The sequence below is a fragment of the Pelodiscus sinensis genome, chromosome 21 (assembly GCF_049634645.1).
Source record: "Pelodiscus sinensis isolate JC-2024 chromosome 21, ASM4963464v1, whole genome shotgun sequence".
In the NCBI taxonomy this organism is placed as follows: Eukaryota; Metazoa; Chordata; order Testudines; family Trionychidae; genus Pelodiscus; species Pelodiscus sinensis.
This window is the reverse complement of record NC_134731.1, coordinates 24,340,078-24,357,278: the sequence shown is the minus strand read 5'-3', so window position 1 is coordinate 24,357,278 and position 17,201 is coordinate 24,340,078. Positions and strand designations below refer to the sequence as shown.

At 49.8% G+C, this 17,201-nt stretch overlaps 1 protein-coding gene across 5 annotated transcripts in view; it reads left to right on the top strand.

Annotated features, from left to right (window-relative positions):
- Nucleotides 1–224: 224 nt before the first annotated feature.
- Nucleotides 225–17,201, top strand: part of GTF2IRD1 (GTF2I repeat domain containing 1) — a 207,256-nt gene continuing 190,279 nt past the window's right edge. The window contains exon 1 of one of the 5 annotated variants that reach the window (XM_075904295.1): nt 225–476. In XM_075904295.1, the coding sequence (XP_075760410.1) occupies nt 240–476 (237 nt within the window). In that variant the 5' untranslated portion in view covers nt 225–239. Of the gene's footprint in view, nt 477–670; nt 690–17,201 lie in introns of those variants that run through there. The other 4 variants (XM_075904296.1, XM_075904297.1, XM_075904298.1 and 1 more) reach the window with 4 other exon arrangements.

Sequence of the window (17,201 nt, the reverse complement as noted above, 5' to 3'; positions counted from 1 at the left end):
CCGCCCCCCCCGCCTTTGCCCTGTGGGGCGGCTCAGGCCGCGTGTGCAGGCGGCGGGGAGGGCGGCTCGCTGCCCGCGGCTCTGCCCTCTCCATCCCGGTGCGCGCCCGGGCCGGCCCCTCCCCGTGGCGCCGGGCCATGCCAGCCCCCCCGGCCGGGCTGCGGGCTGGCTAATCCTGTATGTAAATGGCAGCCAATGGAGGCGGCTGTTGAGCGGGGCTGGGATTAGCGCCGGGGCGAATGGCTGGCACTCTTACTGGGATTACAGAACAAAGAGCCTCCTCGGCAGCCCCCGGGAGCAGGGCCCGGCCGGCCCGCCCGCCCCCCGCCCCGCCAGGCCGGCAGGGAGCCCGCCCTCCCCGCGCTCCTCCCTCCCTCGCCCCGCTCGCTCGCTGCCTCCGCTCCTCGCAGCCGGCGCCGGGGCGGCAGGAGCGCAGCGAGCCGCGCTGGAGCAGCCGGGCCAGGCGGAGCCCTGCGGTAAGGGCGAAACTTTCGCCTCCCTCCCCCCCCCCCCGCGTGGGCGCCGGCTACATTGTATCGAGCAGGCACGTGAGCTGGGTTCGAATGTGCGGGGGGGGGGACCGCCCGGGGAATGGGTGCGTGAGCGGGCGGGGGGGGGGGGGGGGGGTGCTGATCTCGCTCCTTGCCGCTGCCCCGGCTCCGTGCATCGCCGGCTTCCTCCCCTGGGGGGTAAGTGACTTTGGCTCGCAGTGACCCCATCCTCGTGGATGTCGCAGGGGGACAGGGCATCTCCTGCTGGATCGGTTTTGTTGGGGGGTTGTCTTTGCTCCCTTCTGCTTCCACCTGGCGCTTACACGGGTTGGCATCTGTCAGATCTGGGCCTTTTGCGGGGAGGTGGCGGGCGTGGGCAGAAAGATTTCCAGGTTCTCTGTCCCTGGGTGGCCCCTTCCTCTGACACTTGGCCCAGGGCCTCTCTTTGTTTTAAGTGGGTGTCCCATGAAGGCCCCCGACATCACCTGCCCCAGGTAGATTGGATCTCCTAGGAGGGTGCAGGGGCTGCTGTGCGTGCCAGGCGAGGAAGTAAAACGGACTGGCCTGCCAGCTTAGGGTGGCATTTTCCCACTCTCCGTGCTGTGAAAGGCAGCAGCACAGGTTCAAATTAAAACGCCCCCCGTACCTGGCTAGAAACGCCAGGCATTGGCAACGCCAGTCACCGAACACAGAGTACGGAAGAGGCTTTTACCCTTCCAAGTGACATCAGCGTCGTGCTCCGTTGGGGCTGCTGCATGGGGAAGGGCGGAAAGTTGTGTCTGGGGATGGCGCTGGAGAAAGCGTTGCACGTTGGGGTGCTTGTGCCCTTGTCCCTCCTGTTCGTGGGGATGGCGAGAATCTGTTTATTTAGCCGCTCTGCAGCCGAGCGGTCAGGAGCTGGCTTCGTGCGTGCACGGGGTTACCCTTGCTGCTTTTGTAAGTCTCCGGAGCAATTCCCGCTCTGGCACGAGTTGTTTTGGGGTGGGCCGTGGACTTGCAGCCGGGAAGCAAGGAGGGGGGCCTTTCTCTGTGGCCGGCAGGCAGGAGCGACTGGAGGACCCAGGAACTGAATGCAAGGAGGATTCGGTGTGGAACTGCGGCTCTGTGTTGCGCGCTGGTGGAGAGGGCACTGGGTTGTAAGTCGGGAGACCTGGATTCTATTCCTGGCTCTGCTGCAGACCTGGCGCATGACCTTAGAGGAGTCCTGTCTTCTCTCTGTTCCTTCCTCCACCACCTCTTGTCTGTCCGCATCTGTTTACAAAATAAGCTCTACTTCCTCTTCAGATGTTTGTACAGTGGGGCCTCGGATCTCGGCTGGGGCCTCTAGGTATGACTGTTACATGCAGCTCATCTGTTATTATTGGAAGGAGTGTAAGTGCTCTGGGGGGAACTGACATGCTATTGTATGTCACGTCTCTAAACACGAAGAATCTCAAAGTCTGACCCGTTGTTGCTGGGCCGTCGAGGTGGGTGAAACACTTTCTTGGACTCATCTCGGCCCCACGTGCTCCACAGCTCTGTGAAATCTGCCGTGGCATTTGCCGTTTGCTACAGGCTTGTGCTCCAGCTTCTGTTTCCATTTTTAGAATGATTCAGAGCCTGATCCATTCTGGTTGGGAAGGAGACCTTCCAGGCGAGAGCAGCATGTCCGATGATGTGGCCTTATCTCGAGGAGTTTTCTGAGCGCCTGAAACAGTAGTTCTGAGAGTCATGAGCAGTCCTGTTCCTATTGCCAACTCTGAAGCCTAATGGTGCGCACACTCCTACTTATTTCACTGATGGATTCATTAGTGAATAAGTAAGAGAGCTGGCATCATTAGCAAACATTCTGCTAATGTGTTTATCCCACAGTGTCACATCACCTCCCATTCCTCTCCAGTTTCTGAAAGCCCTAGTTGCCCCTTATCCAGCTGCCAAAACTTCCAGTGTCTGCTCATGATAATGGCTGAGATACATTTATGGAGGACATCTACAATTGCCTTATTAGGGACAATACAAATTAAAGTGACATTAATATAAAATGTAATGCAAGGTGTAATGTAGGGATTATGTTACTGATTCAGCATTAATGCTAAGAGAACCTCTATTTAAAAAAAACAATTATGTAAACCTGCCACAGTGTTTCCTGCATGCTGCCTCATCTTACAGTGCACTAGCACTGGGAATGAGGAATTTGCCACAGAAAGCTGGCTAAGAGTGCTATACATTATGGCTATGTCTACACTGGCAGCTTCTTGTGCAAGAACTCTTTTGCGGAAGAGTTCTTCTGCAAAAACTCTTCCAGAAGAGAGTGTCTACACTGGCATGTGCTTTTGCAGAAGAGTATCCATGCCAGTGTAGACGCTCTCTTGCGCAAGAAAGCTCTGATGGCCATTTTAACCATAGGGCTTTCTTGCGCAAGAAATTCATGTTGCCTGTCTACACTGGCCTCTTGCACAAGAACAGTTGCGCAAAAGGGCTTATTCCTGAGCGGGAGCGTCAGAGTTCTGGGACGAGAAGCCCTGAGTTCATACATTAGAACGTCAGTTTACTAGCGCAAGAACATGCGACCAGTGTAGACAGGCAGCATATTTTTGTGCAAGAGCGCGCCAGTGTAGACACAGCCTATGTGGGGTTGTAACTACTATTCGTGTTACTTTTCTTTCTCTCCTTCCCGAAGACACTCATTCCTTGGGTCTCAATCCTGTAAAGACCAAGTGTGAGGTAACTATGCCTTGACTTTGGTGAGGCTACTTGTGTGTAAAGTTATGTCTGGGCTTTACTGTGCTATCTTAGGGGCCTGGGTGAGACGTGCTTGAGACTCGTGACAGGCTGATTTCATGTATAAGTTACCTAAGTCCTTGCTTGTCGGTAGCTGCCTCCCACCAGGAGGCAGAGTTGAGCCTTTAGTTGGTGCCAGGTTTTCCAGGTGAAATTTAGCTGGGTAGTATTGCTGGGAAGTCTCAGAGGTACTGGGTACCAAGACCAGCTTTTCCTGTGTATTTACACATGACCGGAGCTGCTGGGATGCTCCGCCCACCTGAGACTCCTAGTGGAACTAGGGTACTGATCTCCAGTGTCAGCTGTTCTGTTTCTAGGGTCTTGTTTTCTTGCTGGGGGGGAGCACGGGCAGCCTGCTGCTGCAGTGTACTCATGATTAAAGCAGGAAAGTCGGCAGTGGGGTGATACTCATCCTTGTGAGCAGCAGACTGAGTCCCAGAATGTTGTTCAGTGGGGCTGTCCCTGAGAACTCAGGGCTGTTGTCTGGGGAGACTGAGGCATGTAAGAATTGTACCTTTGCCTTCTGAGGGACCTGTCCTGTCATATCAAGTCAATGGGCCAACAGCCCCCTGTCCTGGCACTGAGACCTGCCAGTGCCATTTGCTCTAGACCAGAGGTTCTCCCCCACCCATCCAGCTAGGATCCGCCTCTGTTTAGCACTCTTGGAAGGATGCTGTGCTTAGCAGATGCGGTAAAAAGCTGGGCATTGGCTGCCTAGGGGCTAGCACTTCTGGGTTCGTTGTGTCCGTAGAAAGCCTTATCCCTTGCAGTTGGACTTCAATGTAGAATCATTGATGGGGATCCTGCCCTCTTGCCGGTTGGTACAGTTTGCTAATATTTGAAGGGTCTTGTAGCCTGATTGTGCAGGACAGCGATTTTCATGGGTATTCAGCGTGCATCCCAAGGCTGGAAGATCTGTCACCCTACTTGAGCCTGCTGTGGTTAAAGGAAAACATGGAATATTGAAATAAAGCCCACGCTGCCCTCGGCCACAATGTTGGACCAGTTTCCCCACAAGATGCCAAGATTAGATGCAGTTGTGGATGCAGTGCTTGTACCTTGGATTCTCACCTTCTCCTCACCATCCTCATATTGCCTTTGGATGCCAGCTCCTGTTCCTGTTCTTGGGCCTTCTCTTTGTCCCCTCTGCTGCTGTCTTCCCTGGTAGGGCTGCCTCCCGGTCAGAGGATCTCCTGCCCGTCTTCACTTTGATTGGCTAAGACCAGAGTCAGGGGAGGAGTGACTCCTCTCAGGGGTTGGGAGAAATAGTAAACTCTGTATGAGTGGAGCTTGAGGAATTCAGAGGGTCACCCATGTGCAGCTCCTTGCACCACTGGGGCCATAGCCTAGAACCATCCGCTGGTCTCTAGGATCATGCTGTCATCCACTGAAATAGCTCTGTTGTCACCCCGTCTCCCATGATTTAACCAGAATCCATACAAACTCTGGACTGCTCAAGCATGTGTCCAGTGATGGGTCTATAAGTATGAGACCAGATAGGGCTTCTGCAAAAGTGTCTGTGTTCCTCCACTTGTTTACTACATGTGTGAGAGGGTGTGTGTGTCTGTCTGTATGAGTCTGCTTGTTCAAGAATTCCTGCAAAATAGTAAGAGCTAAGACCACCAAATTTGGGAGGCAGATCCCTCTTATCAGAACACAAAGCAAGATCAGGGTTTGGTTGTGCCAGGACAATGGGATGTGTGTGGAATGCAATTGTTTCTCATCAAACAGAAAGGGAGGGCTGTGATAGCAGAGACAATCATATTCCAGAATGACCACTGTGGAGGAGGGGCGTGTGTGTGTGTGTGGGGGGGTGCTGCAAGCAAATGCATCCTCACCACCCTAATAACCCTGGAGAGCAGCTGGTGGCTGGGCAGCACGACCCCTGCCACCCCAGGCTGGCTCCAGGGAGCAGTCAGTAGCTGCCCCTGTCCAGACTCCTGCACTCCCATCCCCTGCCCTGAGCACCCCCCCCTGCCCTGACTTCAGCCCCCTGCTCTGACTAGTAAGGAATATGCGTGTGTAACCCACACGCTGAGAAGCACACCTACTAGGTGTGTGGGTTGCGCTTGCTGCCTAGTACATAGAACAAGCTAACGTGTTACATCACAACTGTGTAGTGTCAGTCGCTCTTCCAGTGAAAACTTTTTGTTAGATTACACACACAGAATTCATACTTAGAGACTTTTTTGGAGGTAGTTGCTTATCTTTGAACGCATCCTGTGTATGCAGGGTATGTAATTAAATCTCTTCAAAAGGAGCTGCGGCAGAAAGTACTATTCAGTTTTACCCTTTCTCAGTCTGCCACCTCATCTGAGCTCTCTGACAATACTATTCATTCTGCAAACTTCCCCAGTGCCATACTGACTTGGAAACTTCAGTTTGGCTGAGGAAATTGTCCAGTTCAGGGGCTTCCAAATATTTATAGCTAAAAAAATTGCATTGTCCAGGCTGTACTCTGCATTTGAAGGGGAAGAAATCTTTGATGCTGTGCTAAACAATGGTAGTATGAATCCAGATCCAAATTGTTTGGTTCTCATGTTCCTACTGATGAGGCAAACGTTTTTATTTCATACTTCCACCTGCTTTGCAGCACTGAAAAACACAAGTCTAAGATCATTCCTGGATTTAATCCTCAGCCAAATTCCTCATGAAATGTCATTGTTAATATAGTTTCTGTTCATTTAAATCTGAACACCAATGCTCCAAAAATTATTTTTGCAACTAATGGGGTTTTTCTCTCTCTCCCCATATACTTGTTCCCACAGGAAATAGCTAACATTTTTTAGGCTCTTATCAATATAGTGTACTTCCTTTGGGAATCTTGTCAATTGAATTCAGAGGGCTCTGTGACTTTTGAGTAAAATCTGGAGTAACTTCTAAAAAAACCAATGGATTTACAACCATGAAACTGAGTATAGAATTTGGTCCACAGAGCCAATCTTAGTGCTAGGTATGGACCACTTGGTGGAAAGCAGACCCAAAGGTTTTCCATGTCTAAATGAGTTTATCCCCCTTGCTATGGGACGACAATATCCAAACAAACAGTGCGTGGAGATATGGTTCTTATTTCTTCTTTTTGAAAATAGAATGATTATCGGTCTGGAGAAATGCTAGTTGCTGTTAGCACAGTTAATGAGGCCACTAACACAAGTGCCTGTGACTCCTTCCGGGAAAGGTTCAACCCATTAGTCGGATGGTTATACCCAAGGATGCTGCCATTTAGAAACAGGGTATGGAAGAAAGGCGGTGGCGTAGCAATTGCTAGGAGGCCCGGTGTGGGGGGTATGGGGGTGAGATTTCTGCAACACCTCTGTGCATTAGCATCCTTTTCAATTGCTAACCCGCTTTCTGAGAAACGTGCCTTGAGGTGAAGAGCTGCGCAGAGGTGGGGTTTTAAAACTACCTCCCTTGTCCATCACGAAGGATTGTAAGGGAGCGGTGCGGGGGCCATGCTTACAAAGAGCTGCATTGGTAATCCGTGTCAAGACCAGGAGGGATGGGATTTTCAGAAGCTCTCTGTGCTGGCCTTGCTGGGCTCTCACTGAAGTCGGTGGGAGTTTGGCTACTCAGTCTGGGGGCCAAGTGAAGCCAGTGCTTGGAAATCCCCAGCCGGAAGCTGTAGGAGAATGGCCATCAGCTCTTCTCAGTGGCCACCGAGCAGTTCAGCTGGAGCCCATGGAGAAGGGCAGGCTAACAGTAGTGCTGCTACCAGGCGGTTGGGGTTGGCCCTACTTTGAGGTCATAGCTTTTTGGATGGCCTATGAAGAGCAGGTTTGAGCAGCTCATGTGTGGTTGGAGCAATGATTCGCTTGCTTCTATTCCTTTCTCATCTCTTACAGTAGGATCCTCTCCATCCCCATGAGCCCTAAGACTTACCAGCTGGACGCGATGGCCTCCTGAGGTCTCTTTCAACCCTAGGCTTCTCTGAAGTGTAAATGCTCTTAGGAATTAGACTAGTGAGGGGCAGCCTGTACCCTGGGCCCCATGCTGCCTACCAGGGTTCTGGGCGTGGCCCACGAGACATTTTGTTGACTGTTTCGTGCGTGCAGGGTTGCTAGATTCCGATGGTGTCTGTCCATGTGCTTTTTTTCCCCTACCGATGTTACTAAGTGACACGCATGTAAAACAAGGACACGTGAAGTGAGTTTTGTGCTGATTACACATAACGCTGACTGCGAGCGCCATGTGCTCCACCTGCATCCTATCCAAGTGCTGTTACGGTTCCGTCAGTACAGCTCTCAAATTCTAGGCACGTACTCTATCCCAGGAGATGGTTTTGGTGATGACAGTCTGGCGGCCCGCTGAGATGAAGGAGGGCCACTTATGCGGCCCATTCACTAGGCTAGGTTGTCTATCGCTGAACTAGACCTGCGTTCCGTCTTGACTTCACATACCACCATGATGGACCCACTATAAACAGCCAGATGAAATTTATGGACAGGGTTTTTCTGATTTTTTTTGTCTACATTGCCCAACATATGGGCTCCTCCTGGCTGATTCTGTTTGCTGGCAGCCTCACAAATGTATTCCAAGTTCCTGCGTGATCCATGCGTTCGCTGTCTGGGCTGTATCTTCCAGAATGTCCTGAGGGTCTGATTGTTCCTACCGTTATTCGGCTCTGGTGAGGCCACATCTGGAGTATTGTGGCCAGTTCTGGGTCCCCCACTACAGAAAGGATGTGGAGGCATTGGAGAGGGTCCAGCGGAGGGCGACCAAAATGATTAGGGGGCTGGAGAGCATGACCTATGAGGAGAGGCTGAGGGATTTGGGTTTGTTTAGTCTGCAGAAGAGACGAGTGAGGGGGGATTTGAGAGCAGCCTTCAACTTTCTGAAGGGAGGTTCCAAAGAGGATGGAGAGAGGCTGTTCACAGTAGTGACAGATGGCAGAACAAGGAGCAATGGTCTCAAGTTGCGGTGGGAGAGGTCCAGGTTGGATATTAGGAAAAACTATTTCCCTAGGAGGGTGGGGAAGCACTGGAATGGGTTACCTAGGGAGGTGGTGGAATCTCCAACCCTAGAGGTTTTTAAGTCTCGGCTTGACAAAGCCCTGGCTGGGTTGATTTAGTTGGGATTGGTCCTGCCTTGGGCAGGGGGCTGGACTTGATGGCCTTCTGAGGTCTCTTCCAGCTCTATGATTCTACCTTTTACCACCTTGGGCCTACACCAAAGCCTGCAAATCTCCCATTGACGTCACTGGTTTGGATTGCACGCCTCTTCCTTCGTCCTGAAAGCCAGTGTTTTCACAAGGGCTCCTCCCAGGCAGTCAGACCCAGATGACTCAGAAGAGTTCTGCCTACTGGGTGCTGAGCTTTCTTGATATCTGGCTGTAGGAGTAATTCAGAAAATCACGCAGGTAGATGTGGATCACCTGGCAGTACCCTAGTACCTTCTGGACACTACTGGAAACGAATCCTCTAGTAGGCCACAGCTTTTTGGATGACCTACGAGGAGCAGGTTTGAGCAGCTCATGTGTGGTTGGAGCAATGATTCGCTTGCTTCTATTCCTTTCTCATCTCTTACAGTAGGATCCTCTCCATCCCCATGAGCCCTAAGACTTACCAACACGGTGACTGCAAAATTGGGATAATTCTCCTAGGTTTCCATGACTCCACAGCTATGTATTGTGGCTCTCATTCAGGGAGGTGCTTATGCATGTGCCTAGCTTTGACTGGGCAAATAGTCCCTTTAATTGATGTTGGACCAGCTGCAGGGTTGAAGCTGGGTTACTTGCTTAAGTAGCTAGCTGAAGCACAAACTCCGAGGGAAATGTGTCGCTTACACTTTGCAAAGACATTACATCATGGTTGTCCTAAGGCTGGAAGTCTCTCCCTTGCAAGAGTTGTTGCAGCCATATTTCAAAGAGGAAATCCAGATGGGGCAGTGATTTCCAAGGGATCTCACAAACTCCACCAATAAAGATTTCCCCCCCCCCTTTCAGTAATTATATTACTGCTGCTGGAAACCCCTTTCCGACCGCTGGCTGCCTCATAGTGGGATTTTCAGTTATTTCTACAAGCAGCCACTGACCAGACTTTCTAATATTCTATTGTTTTGTCTCTGCTTGGGGCTAAAATCCTGCTTTGTCCTTTTTAAAAAGAAAATGAACTTCAGCCAGATGAATAGGAGGCCACAGGGCACTAAGCACCATTCTCCTGCCTTTGCTAATTCACAGTGGTGCGGTTGTGGCATCTCCATCACTGGAGATATTTAAGAGCGGGTTGGACTGACCTCTATCAGGGATGATCTAGATCAGCGGTTCCCAACCTTTTCCAGGTGGGGACCCATTTTGACAATTCACGAAGACTTGGTGACCCAAGGCAATTGGAAAACTGGGGGAGGAGGAAGGGAAGAGCCACCCGGTCAGACACTTGACAACCCTTTTGAAATGTAATGGTGACCTATATTTGGGTCCCGACCCATAGGTTGGGGAAACCCTGATCTAGATGGTGCTTGGTCCTGCCATCAGGGCCGGGGACTGGACTTGATGATCTCGCAAGGTCCCTTCCAGTCCTAGAGTTCTAGGATTCTATGGAATGGTCTTTCAAAAGGACTCCCTTCATCAAGGTTCTTTCTGCCTTAAATTGTGAGGCTGCTTTTATCTTTATTTTCTCCAGATCCACAACCTAATAAGGAGAAAATATCCCTTCACTCACATGCTTATAAAAACCCAGAGGGAACTGAAGGGCGTCTTTTTTTTTTTTTTTTTTTTTTTTTTTTAAATAAAATAAATATTTAATGAAGGCCTGTGACAGGGCGGACAAGGCCCTGACCTAGAAAGAGCCATAGATGAATCCTCCAAGAGGCTAGAGAGGCTTTAGAGGAACTTGCCAATCGGGGACCAGGGAGGCCGACAGCAGCAGTCAGTGTGGGTCAGAGCTCGAGATGAGCAGACCGTGAGACTGACAGAGGACAGTGCCTTCAGGAAGGGAAGCCCTGGAGGTGCCACTCTGTCTGAGTGGGGAAAGAGACTGAGGGGAAACTGAGACCCAGACATGGAGACACCAGCAGAGAGCTGGATGGGCCCCTGTTAGGTGTGTACCCTGAAAAGGGTGTGAATGCAGCTGGAGGGCTGAGAAGCCAGAAGGCTTTTAAAGAGGCAGTGCAGGCAAACACACTCGTCCAAATGAGGGGTACTCATGGGAGGTGAGTGTCCCCCTGTTACAAGACCCCTCTGCAATTTTCACTCTTTGGTTTTCACGGTAACCTCTTCACACTCTTCTGCAGAAGTTCATGAAGGACAAAACTAACCTCCCTTTATTTCCTTCCTCCCTAACCTCTGGGTCTTTGTCCAGTTGGGTTTGCCAGTGAAATTGGTAGCATCATGGGCCAGATTTGCAAAAGTGTTCCATTCCCATTTAGGGTGGATTTTTTTCTTTTAAAGGCTCAGTATGTGTTGGGTGTGTGGGCTCTTCTGAAAACGCCCTTGTTTAGGACAGCTGGTGCAACATTAGTAAAAATTTAAAGAAACAACCTGTTCCTACCCCCAAAAAAATGTTTGGAAGGGCTAACAAGCCTGCTGCTTCAGGGCATAAATCAATCTGTAGCAGACAAAGATTAGGCAGACACTTACCCTATGAGCGGATTATTCCATAACTACCATATTCAGTGTTCCTTGTGCCTTTCTCTGTAGTATCTTGTATCAGCTGCTGTCAGAGACTATATTGGCCACTGGTCTGATATGGTCCTGTCTTCCTAGAAAAATAATGTTTCTGCTTGATTACTTGGGAGAGCAGGGACGTTCATATTTGACAGATCATTTCTTTTGGACAGGTACCATCTTTCTGTTCTGTGGTTGTGCAGTGACTAGTACATTGGGGTCTTAATCCACGTGTTGGGCTTCTAGATCGGGGCTACTCAACATATGGCTCATGAGCCTTGTGTTTGCGGTCCGCGGAGCAGTTTGGATTTATGTGGGGCTCAACACGTGGCCCCTGAGTGGGATTCTTTGAACGTGGCCTCCACTGGGAACATGCTCCACAACGGCGAGGCGTCTCCCGGACAGGGTGAGCATTGAAAGACACAAGCAGATGGGCTGGCTGGATCAAATGGGTACAGGGTGTTGGTGTTTCTAGCCCCCAGGAAGGAGGTGCTGGGAGTGCCAGGGTATTCTGGGAAGTGCTCGTTTCTTAGCCTTGTGGGCAGAACCTGAGAGATGCACTGGCCACGTTTGGGTCCGGCACCGCGGACCCGAGGCTTCATCTTTGTATTCATGCCCATCAGTGTGAAAAAAGCTGTTTGCATATATTTGCGCGCACGCACACACACACACACACACACACAATTAAGTTGCAGCCCTCTGCATGTGCTGTGAGTATCATTGTGGCCCCTGGGACTTCCAAAGCTGAGTAGCCCTGACCTAGATGATAGAGGAGTAGAAATAACGAGCTATGTTAATTTTAACAGAGTTAATTTTAAAGACGCTGAGTTCTGTCTTTGAAATAGGAAAGAGTTTAGGGACAGGTTTTTTTGTTTGTTTGTTTGTTTGTTTGTTTTTTCCTGGTTCCCTATGAGAGGGAGGTGAGGAGAACTTTTCCTTAACCTTTCGGATTCTTCCTCCAACAGAAAAAGGGGCAGAGGGGATCTGATTGTCACTGCAAATATCTATTGTAAGAACATAGCAGCACCCACACATCCTCATTCTCTCTCTAAATAACATTGCTACAGAGAACAAAGTCCTGAAATGATAAACACCATTACAAACTATTTTCACTTTAAAAAAAAAAAAGCTTACACAAACCCAATCCATTACATCTATCAATAATTCTCTTGGGTATGTCTACACTAGCTCGTTAATTTGAGCTAGATAGGCAAATGAGGCAACCGAAGTTGCAAATGAAGCCCGGGATTTAAATATCCCGGGCCTTATTTGCATGTTCCCGTCCGGTCGCCATTTTGAAATTTCACTAGCCCGAACTCACTGCCACCCGGCTACACGCGTCCTTAGTTCGAATTAACTGTGACTCCTCATTCCACGAGGAGGAGGACTTAGTTTGAATTAACGTGTCACTGCTGCGTGTAGCCACGCGGCAGTGAGTTTAGGCTAGTGAAATTTCAAAATGGCGACCGGACGGAACATGCAAATAAAGCCCGGGATATTTAAATCACGGGCTTCATTTGCAACTTCGGTTGCCTCATTTGCCTACCTAGCTCGAATTAACGAGCTAGTGTAGACATACCCTTATTCTACACGCCTCCACACATAAATGTGCTCAAAAATCTACCCCCGCCCTACACACATGCCCACATATTGCAACCTACAACTGGTTCGGCTTCGTTTAGAACATGCACCTCTAACTGCTCCGTGTGGTCGATGTTAAAGGCTGTAGGGTTCTGCGTGGCGAGGAAGGGAAATGTGGCAGGGGTAAGATCATGTGGAGAAGACAAAATCCTGGTGCTTGTCGATGGCAAGGGATAGGGGAGGATTTCCTGGCTTTGTAGTGGTTGCATTGGGGGTATATGCCAGGGATGGCCAAATGTTCTGAGCCGCATATGATAATCCTCAGAAGTTCAAGAGCTGTGCTTGCCTACCAGAGCTCGGGGCTTCAGCCCCTCTCCCATTGAAGCCCCGAACCCTGGCAGGCATCTTCTGCAGGGCTGAACCCCAAGACGCCCTTCCCTAAAGGGCAGAAACCTCTAACCCCAACACACTGCTGCATGACAAATCCTGAAATCACCCTGCCCCAGTCTGGTAGGTGGAGGATGGGGTGGAGGGGTGTGTGTGGGGGGGGCATTGTGAGCCACACTTTAACTGTGAAGGAGCCTCACGTGACTTGTGAGCCACGGTTTGGCCACTCCTGGTTTATGCCCTTGAGCAATCTTAATAGTTTAAAGGGGGGTGCTGCGTGTGTCTCGGAAAAACTTTATTAATCTCTAGCTGTGTTTAATTCTAGGTATTTGTGACTTTACCCTCCGAATGTGTTCTGATGCCACAATCCATTCGTGTTTTTCTTATTGAGTGACCGAGTCCTTCCATCACGTGGAAGACTCACATTGTTCACTCGTACAGCATCACAATCAGCCACTTGTCTGTAGCATCAAAGCTGGTCATTGTAGCATTGAAGGAGTGGCCCTGTAAGCCTGGTCCTCCATGGTGAGCGCCCAAGTCCGTAACTCAGGAAGGGCCCCGTGCTATTTATTATGTGGGAAGATGATTTACGGGAGGTGCCAGAGGTGAGCTGCTTTGAGGGCAGTACAGATTGTGGCTGGATTTGAGTCCTGGTGCAAACGTATGCGTGGATGAAAGATGCAAATGAGACTTCCCTCTCCTGGCTCTTTAAAGGACCCAACACAATGTCTTCTGGTGTTCCTGTGTATTCTACTCCCCTTCTAGCTGTGCTGCCGTGTCCCATCGAGTGGCACTCTGATCACTTACAGAGAGAATAGTGAGTCTGCTTTACCAGCCCTAATTGAGCCTGGTGGCTTTTACCTTGCAAGGTAGAAGCTCATGCACAAAGCTCCAGAGGTTGCAGGTTCGATTATACCAGTCTGCGTTACATATAGAAAACCTCCAGTTGACTTTAATAGGCTCCAAATGAGCTTTATTGCTGTGGTCTTACATCATCAGTACAATCTGGAAATTGCAAGGCGGTGGGAAGAAATGTAGTTTGTCATGTGTCTTACTACTGATGGGCTAGTACGCAGGTCTTATCGTGGAAATTGAGCAACTTAAGCACCGTTTCAATTTGGTGGTAGGGAGGGATGTGAAATATTGGTTAATTGAATAGTCGAGTAACCTCAATAATTCTTATTAATTAGTTGACTATTCTATAGTACCTGGGGGGGGGGGGGCAGGGCTGGCAGCCAGTGCACTCTGGCCTCACTCCTGAGGATCCTCCTTCCACTCCGTACGGCTTCCTCTTTATCAGAGGCAGCAGTGTGGGATGCCAAGTGGGAGTTGGTCCATGAGAGGAGCCAGTTTAAAAACCAGCTCCCCTCACGGACCGGCTGCCTGTCACCCTATGCTGCTGCTTCTGATACAGAGGCAGCAGCATGGAGTGGCAGCAGCCCCTGTCTCGGGTGGGTCTGAGCTCCCAAACCTGGTGCAAGCCAGAACTCAGCGGGGCTGCCTGCCCAGCTGGTTTCTAATACACTTTAAATGCAGAGCCACAGCAGGGGTAGGTCCCGGACCCGTTTCAAGCCAGGACTGAGCGGGACTGCTAGCCAGCCTGCCACAAAATTTGGGGTGTGTGTGCGTGTAGTCTATAGCATTAACCTATAAGCTTTTGCTTATCGGTTAATCGACTATACTATTACATCCGTAGTGGTGGCCAAACTAAGTTCTAATTTGACCTGTGTAAATGGCCTCTGTTACTTAGTTGATTATTATTCCTATTACATGAGCGGTTGGAGAAGTCCTCTGGGCTTCCCTGTGCTAGGGGCTTTACATACAAATAGTAAGAGATGGTCGTTCCTCTAAGAAGCTTATAATGTAGAGATAGTCGAGAGAGACAAAGGGCGGGAGGAGAAACGGACACAGAGGAGAGTGAGTGAGATGCCAGTGCGGCAAAACTGTACACGCATACTTCCCTTTGAGTGTGTGAGTGCTCCCACAGAAGCCTATGGGAGTGTTGTGAGTGTGAAGTCAAGCATGTGCACAAGCCTTTGCAAGTCTGAAGTGTGTCTTGTCCTTCTTGATGCACAATTCCCCTGGAAGTTGGTTCCATTTCCTGCTGTTCTTACCATTAGGAAGTTTTCCCTCTTAAAACTGCTGTGTTGTCGTTTGAACCCGCTGCCCCTTGTCCCTCCCCATTGTGGGGAGAGAACAATCCCCCCCCCCCGCCCTTTCTTAGGGCAACCTTTCAAGTATTTAACTATCATATCCCCCTGCTTAATCGCCTCTTTTCCAAACTAAACAAACCCAGTTCCTTGGCTTGCATGGATGGCGTTCCAGCTCATTGGTCAGCTGTCATTCGCCTCTGGTTCCTTTCCTGTTTCAATACAACGGTGACCAAAATTGGGCACAATGGTCATTTCTCCTTCCTCCGCCTTCTTCACGGGACGGTCCGATGGATGGATATTCTGTTTCTAGTACAGCAGAGCAGGGTTGATTTCAAACTCTGCGTTACAGCCCTTCTCTTCTGGCCCTGCTGTAGTTTTGGAAATGGTCGTCTTTCCCGATTTGAGCCCAGCTGGGCAAACTGACACCTATCTGATGCTCTTGCTTGTTGTACAGAAAATTGGAGCCGTTCTGGGCAAGAGAACAAGGAGCAGCTGCATCCCAACATATGGGAGCAGTTCGGAAAGAATCCATCCTTCTTCCACATAATCCCATTGGGTGATGAGCATGGAAGGACAGACAGGAAGGAAGCCAGTCTGAGAATCAGCAGCTCTGCTTCTCTACCCTGGCTGCAAGGGCTCTGTTAGATGCCCACGTGAGTCACTGGAAGGGAAAAAATGGCCTTTCAGTTTGTAAAATATGGTAGGAACTTAGAGCTGGAAGAGATCTCAAGAGGTCATCAAGTCCAGCCCCCTGCCCAAGGCAACCAATCCCAGCTAAATCAACCCAGCCAGGGCTTTGTCAAGCCAAGACTTAAAAGCCTCTAGGGATGGAGTTTCTACCACCTCCCAAGGTAACCTATTCCAGTGCTTCACCACCCTCCTAGGGAAATAGTTTTTCCTAATATCCAACCTGGACCCCTCCCACCACAACTTGAGACCATTGCTCCTTGTTCTGCCACCTGTCACTACTGTGAACAGCCTTTCTCCATCCTCTTTGGAACCTCCCTTCAGGAAGTTGAAGGCTGCTATCAACTTGAAGGAACCTTCTGGGGTGGACCTTAAATAAACATCTTTATTGGGGCCTGGGCTTTGCACTCGGCACCCTACAGACGGAGGTGCAACTGTGGTGATGCCCTGAGTGCACAGGCTGACAGAGTTATAAATTAGCTTCATCAGAGGAGGCTTGCAGAAAATAAATTACTCTGCACCCTTCAGGGGCATCGCAAACTGGAATTTCATCTAGAGATTCTGGCGACGGATGCCTGGGAAACCTCTCCCTCCTCCCCCCCCTTCCTCCCCCAATTAAGGAACATCCATCCAGCCTCCTCCTCCCCGCAGGAGAGTTTTGTTTTGAGGTATATTTTATTATTCCTATCCAGTGTTAGTCTTTTATAAAAATGAGTTGGTTACAGGAATTGGCAGACACTTGCTACGACGGCGTTAAAACCACTGTGTAAACTGTGATGTTAAAAGCAGGATTAGTTTGGATTTATTGCTGGTTTTCAGTGAGATTCTGTACAGCCTTATTAACTCTCTGGTGCACGCATTAGAGAGTCCATTTTCCCCCCCTGTATCTGTGTTAATCTGTATGTTTCCCCTGCCGTTGTGCTAACTGGCTGTTTGCCATTGTTCTCCTTGACAGTTTATTATGTCGTGCATTGTGTGTTTCTTCTTTAAATACATCACTTGGGAGAAGCGTATGCCAAACATTTGAAATCCTGATGAAACAACACAGTTAAAACCAAGTGGCCCATGTGCTATTAATACAAATCTGTAGTGAGAACAGTAGGCGGGCGACCTTTAACAAGACATTAAACATTTATTAAAACCATTAGAATTAGTGTCAGGTTGTATTTATTTTTTTTTTTTAAAAAAATCTACTCGGCGAGCGCAGAACTGTGCGTGTGAAATGACAGCCTTGAAAGATGCTTGACGTGGTTTCGTTTTTATTTCCCTGCCTGTGTCCTATGCGCACAGCCGGCATGGCGCCCTGCCAATCTCCAATGGGTAAATTGGCACCGTGGTGGATGGCTTCTCGTTAATGACAGGCCCAGTCCTGGAAGAAGCTGAGCGCCTCCTGAAGACCGCTGAGTGTCTTGCTGAAAATTAATGGGCGCTCAAAAGCACCTCCCCGGACAAGCGCTGCAGTTTCTGATGTGGATATTGGGGTTCCCCTCCCCCGAATATATTTGCAGAAGGAACATGCTTTTCAGGTGCTGCAGCTTCTCA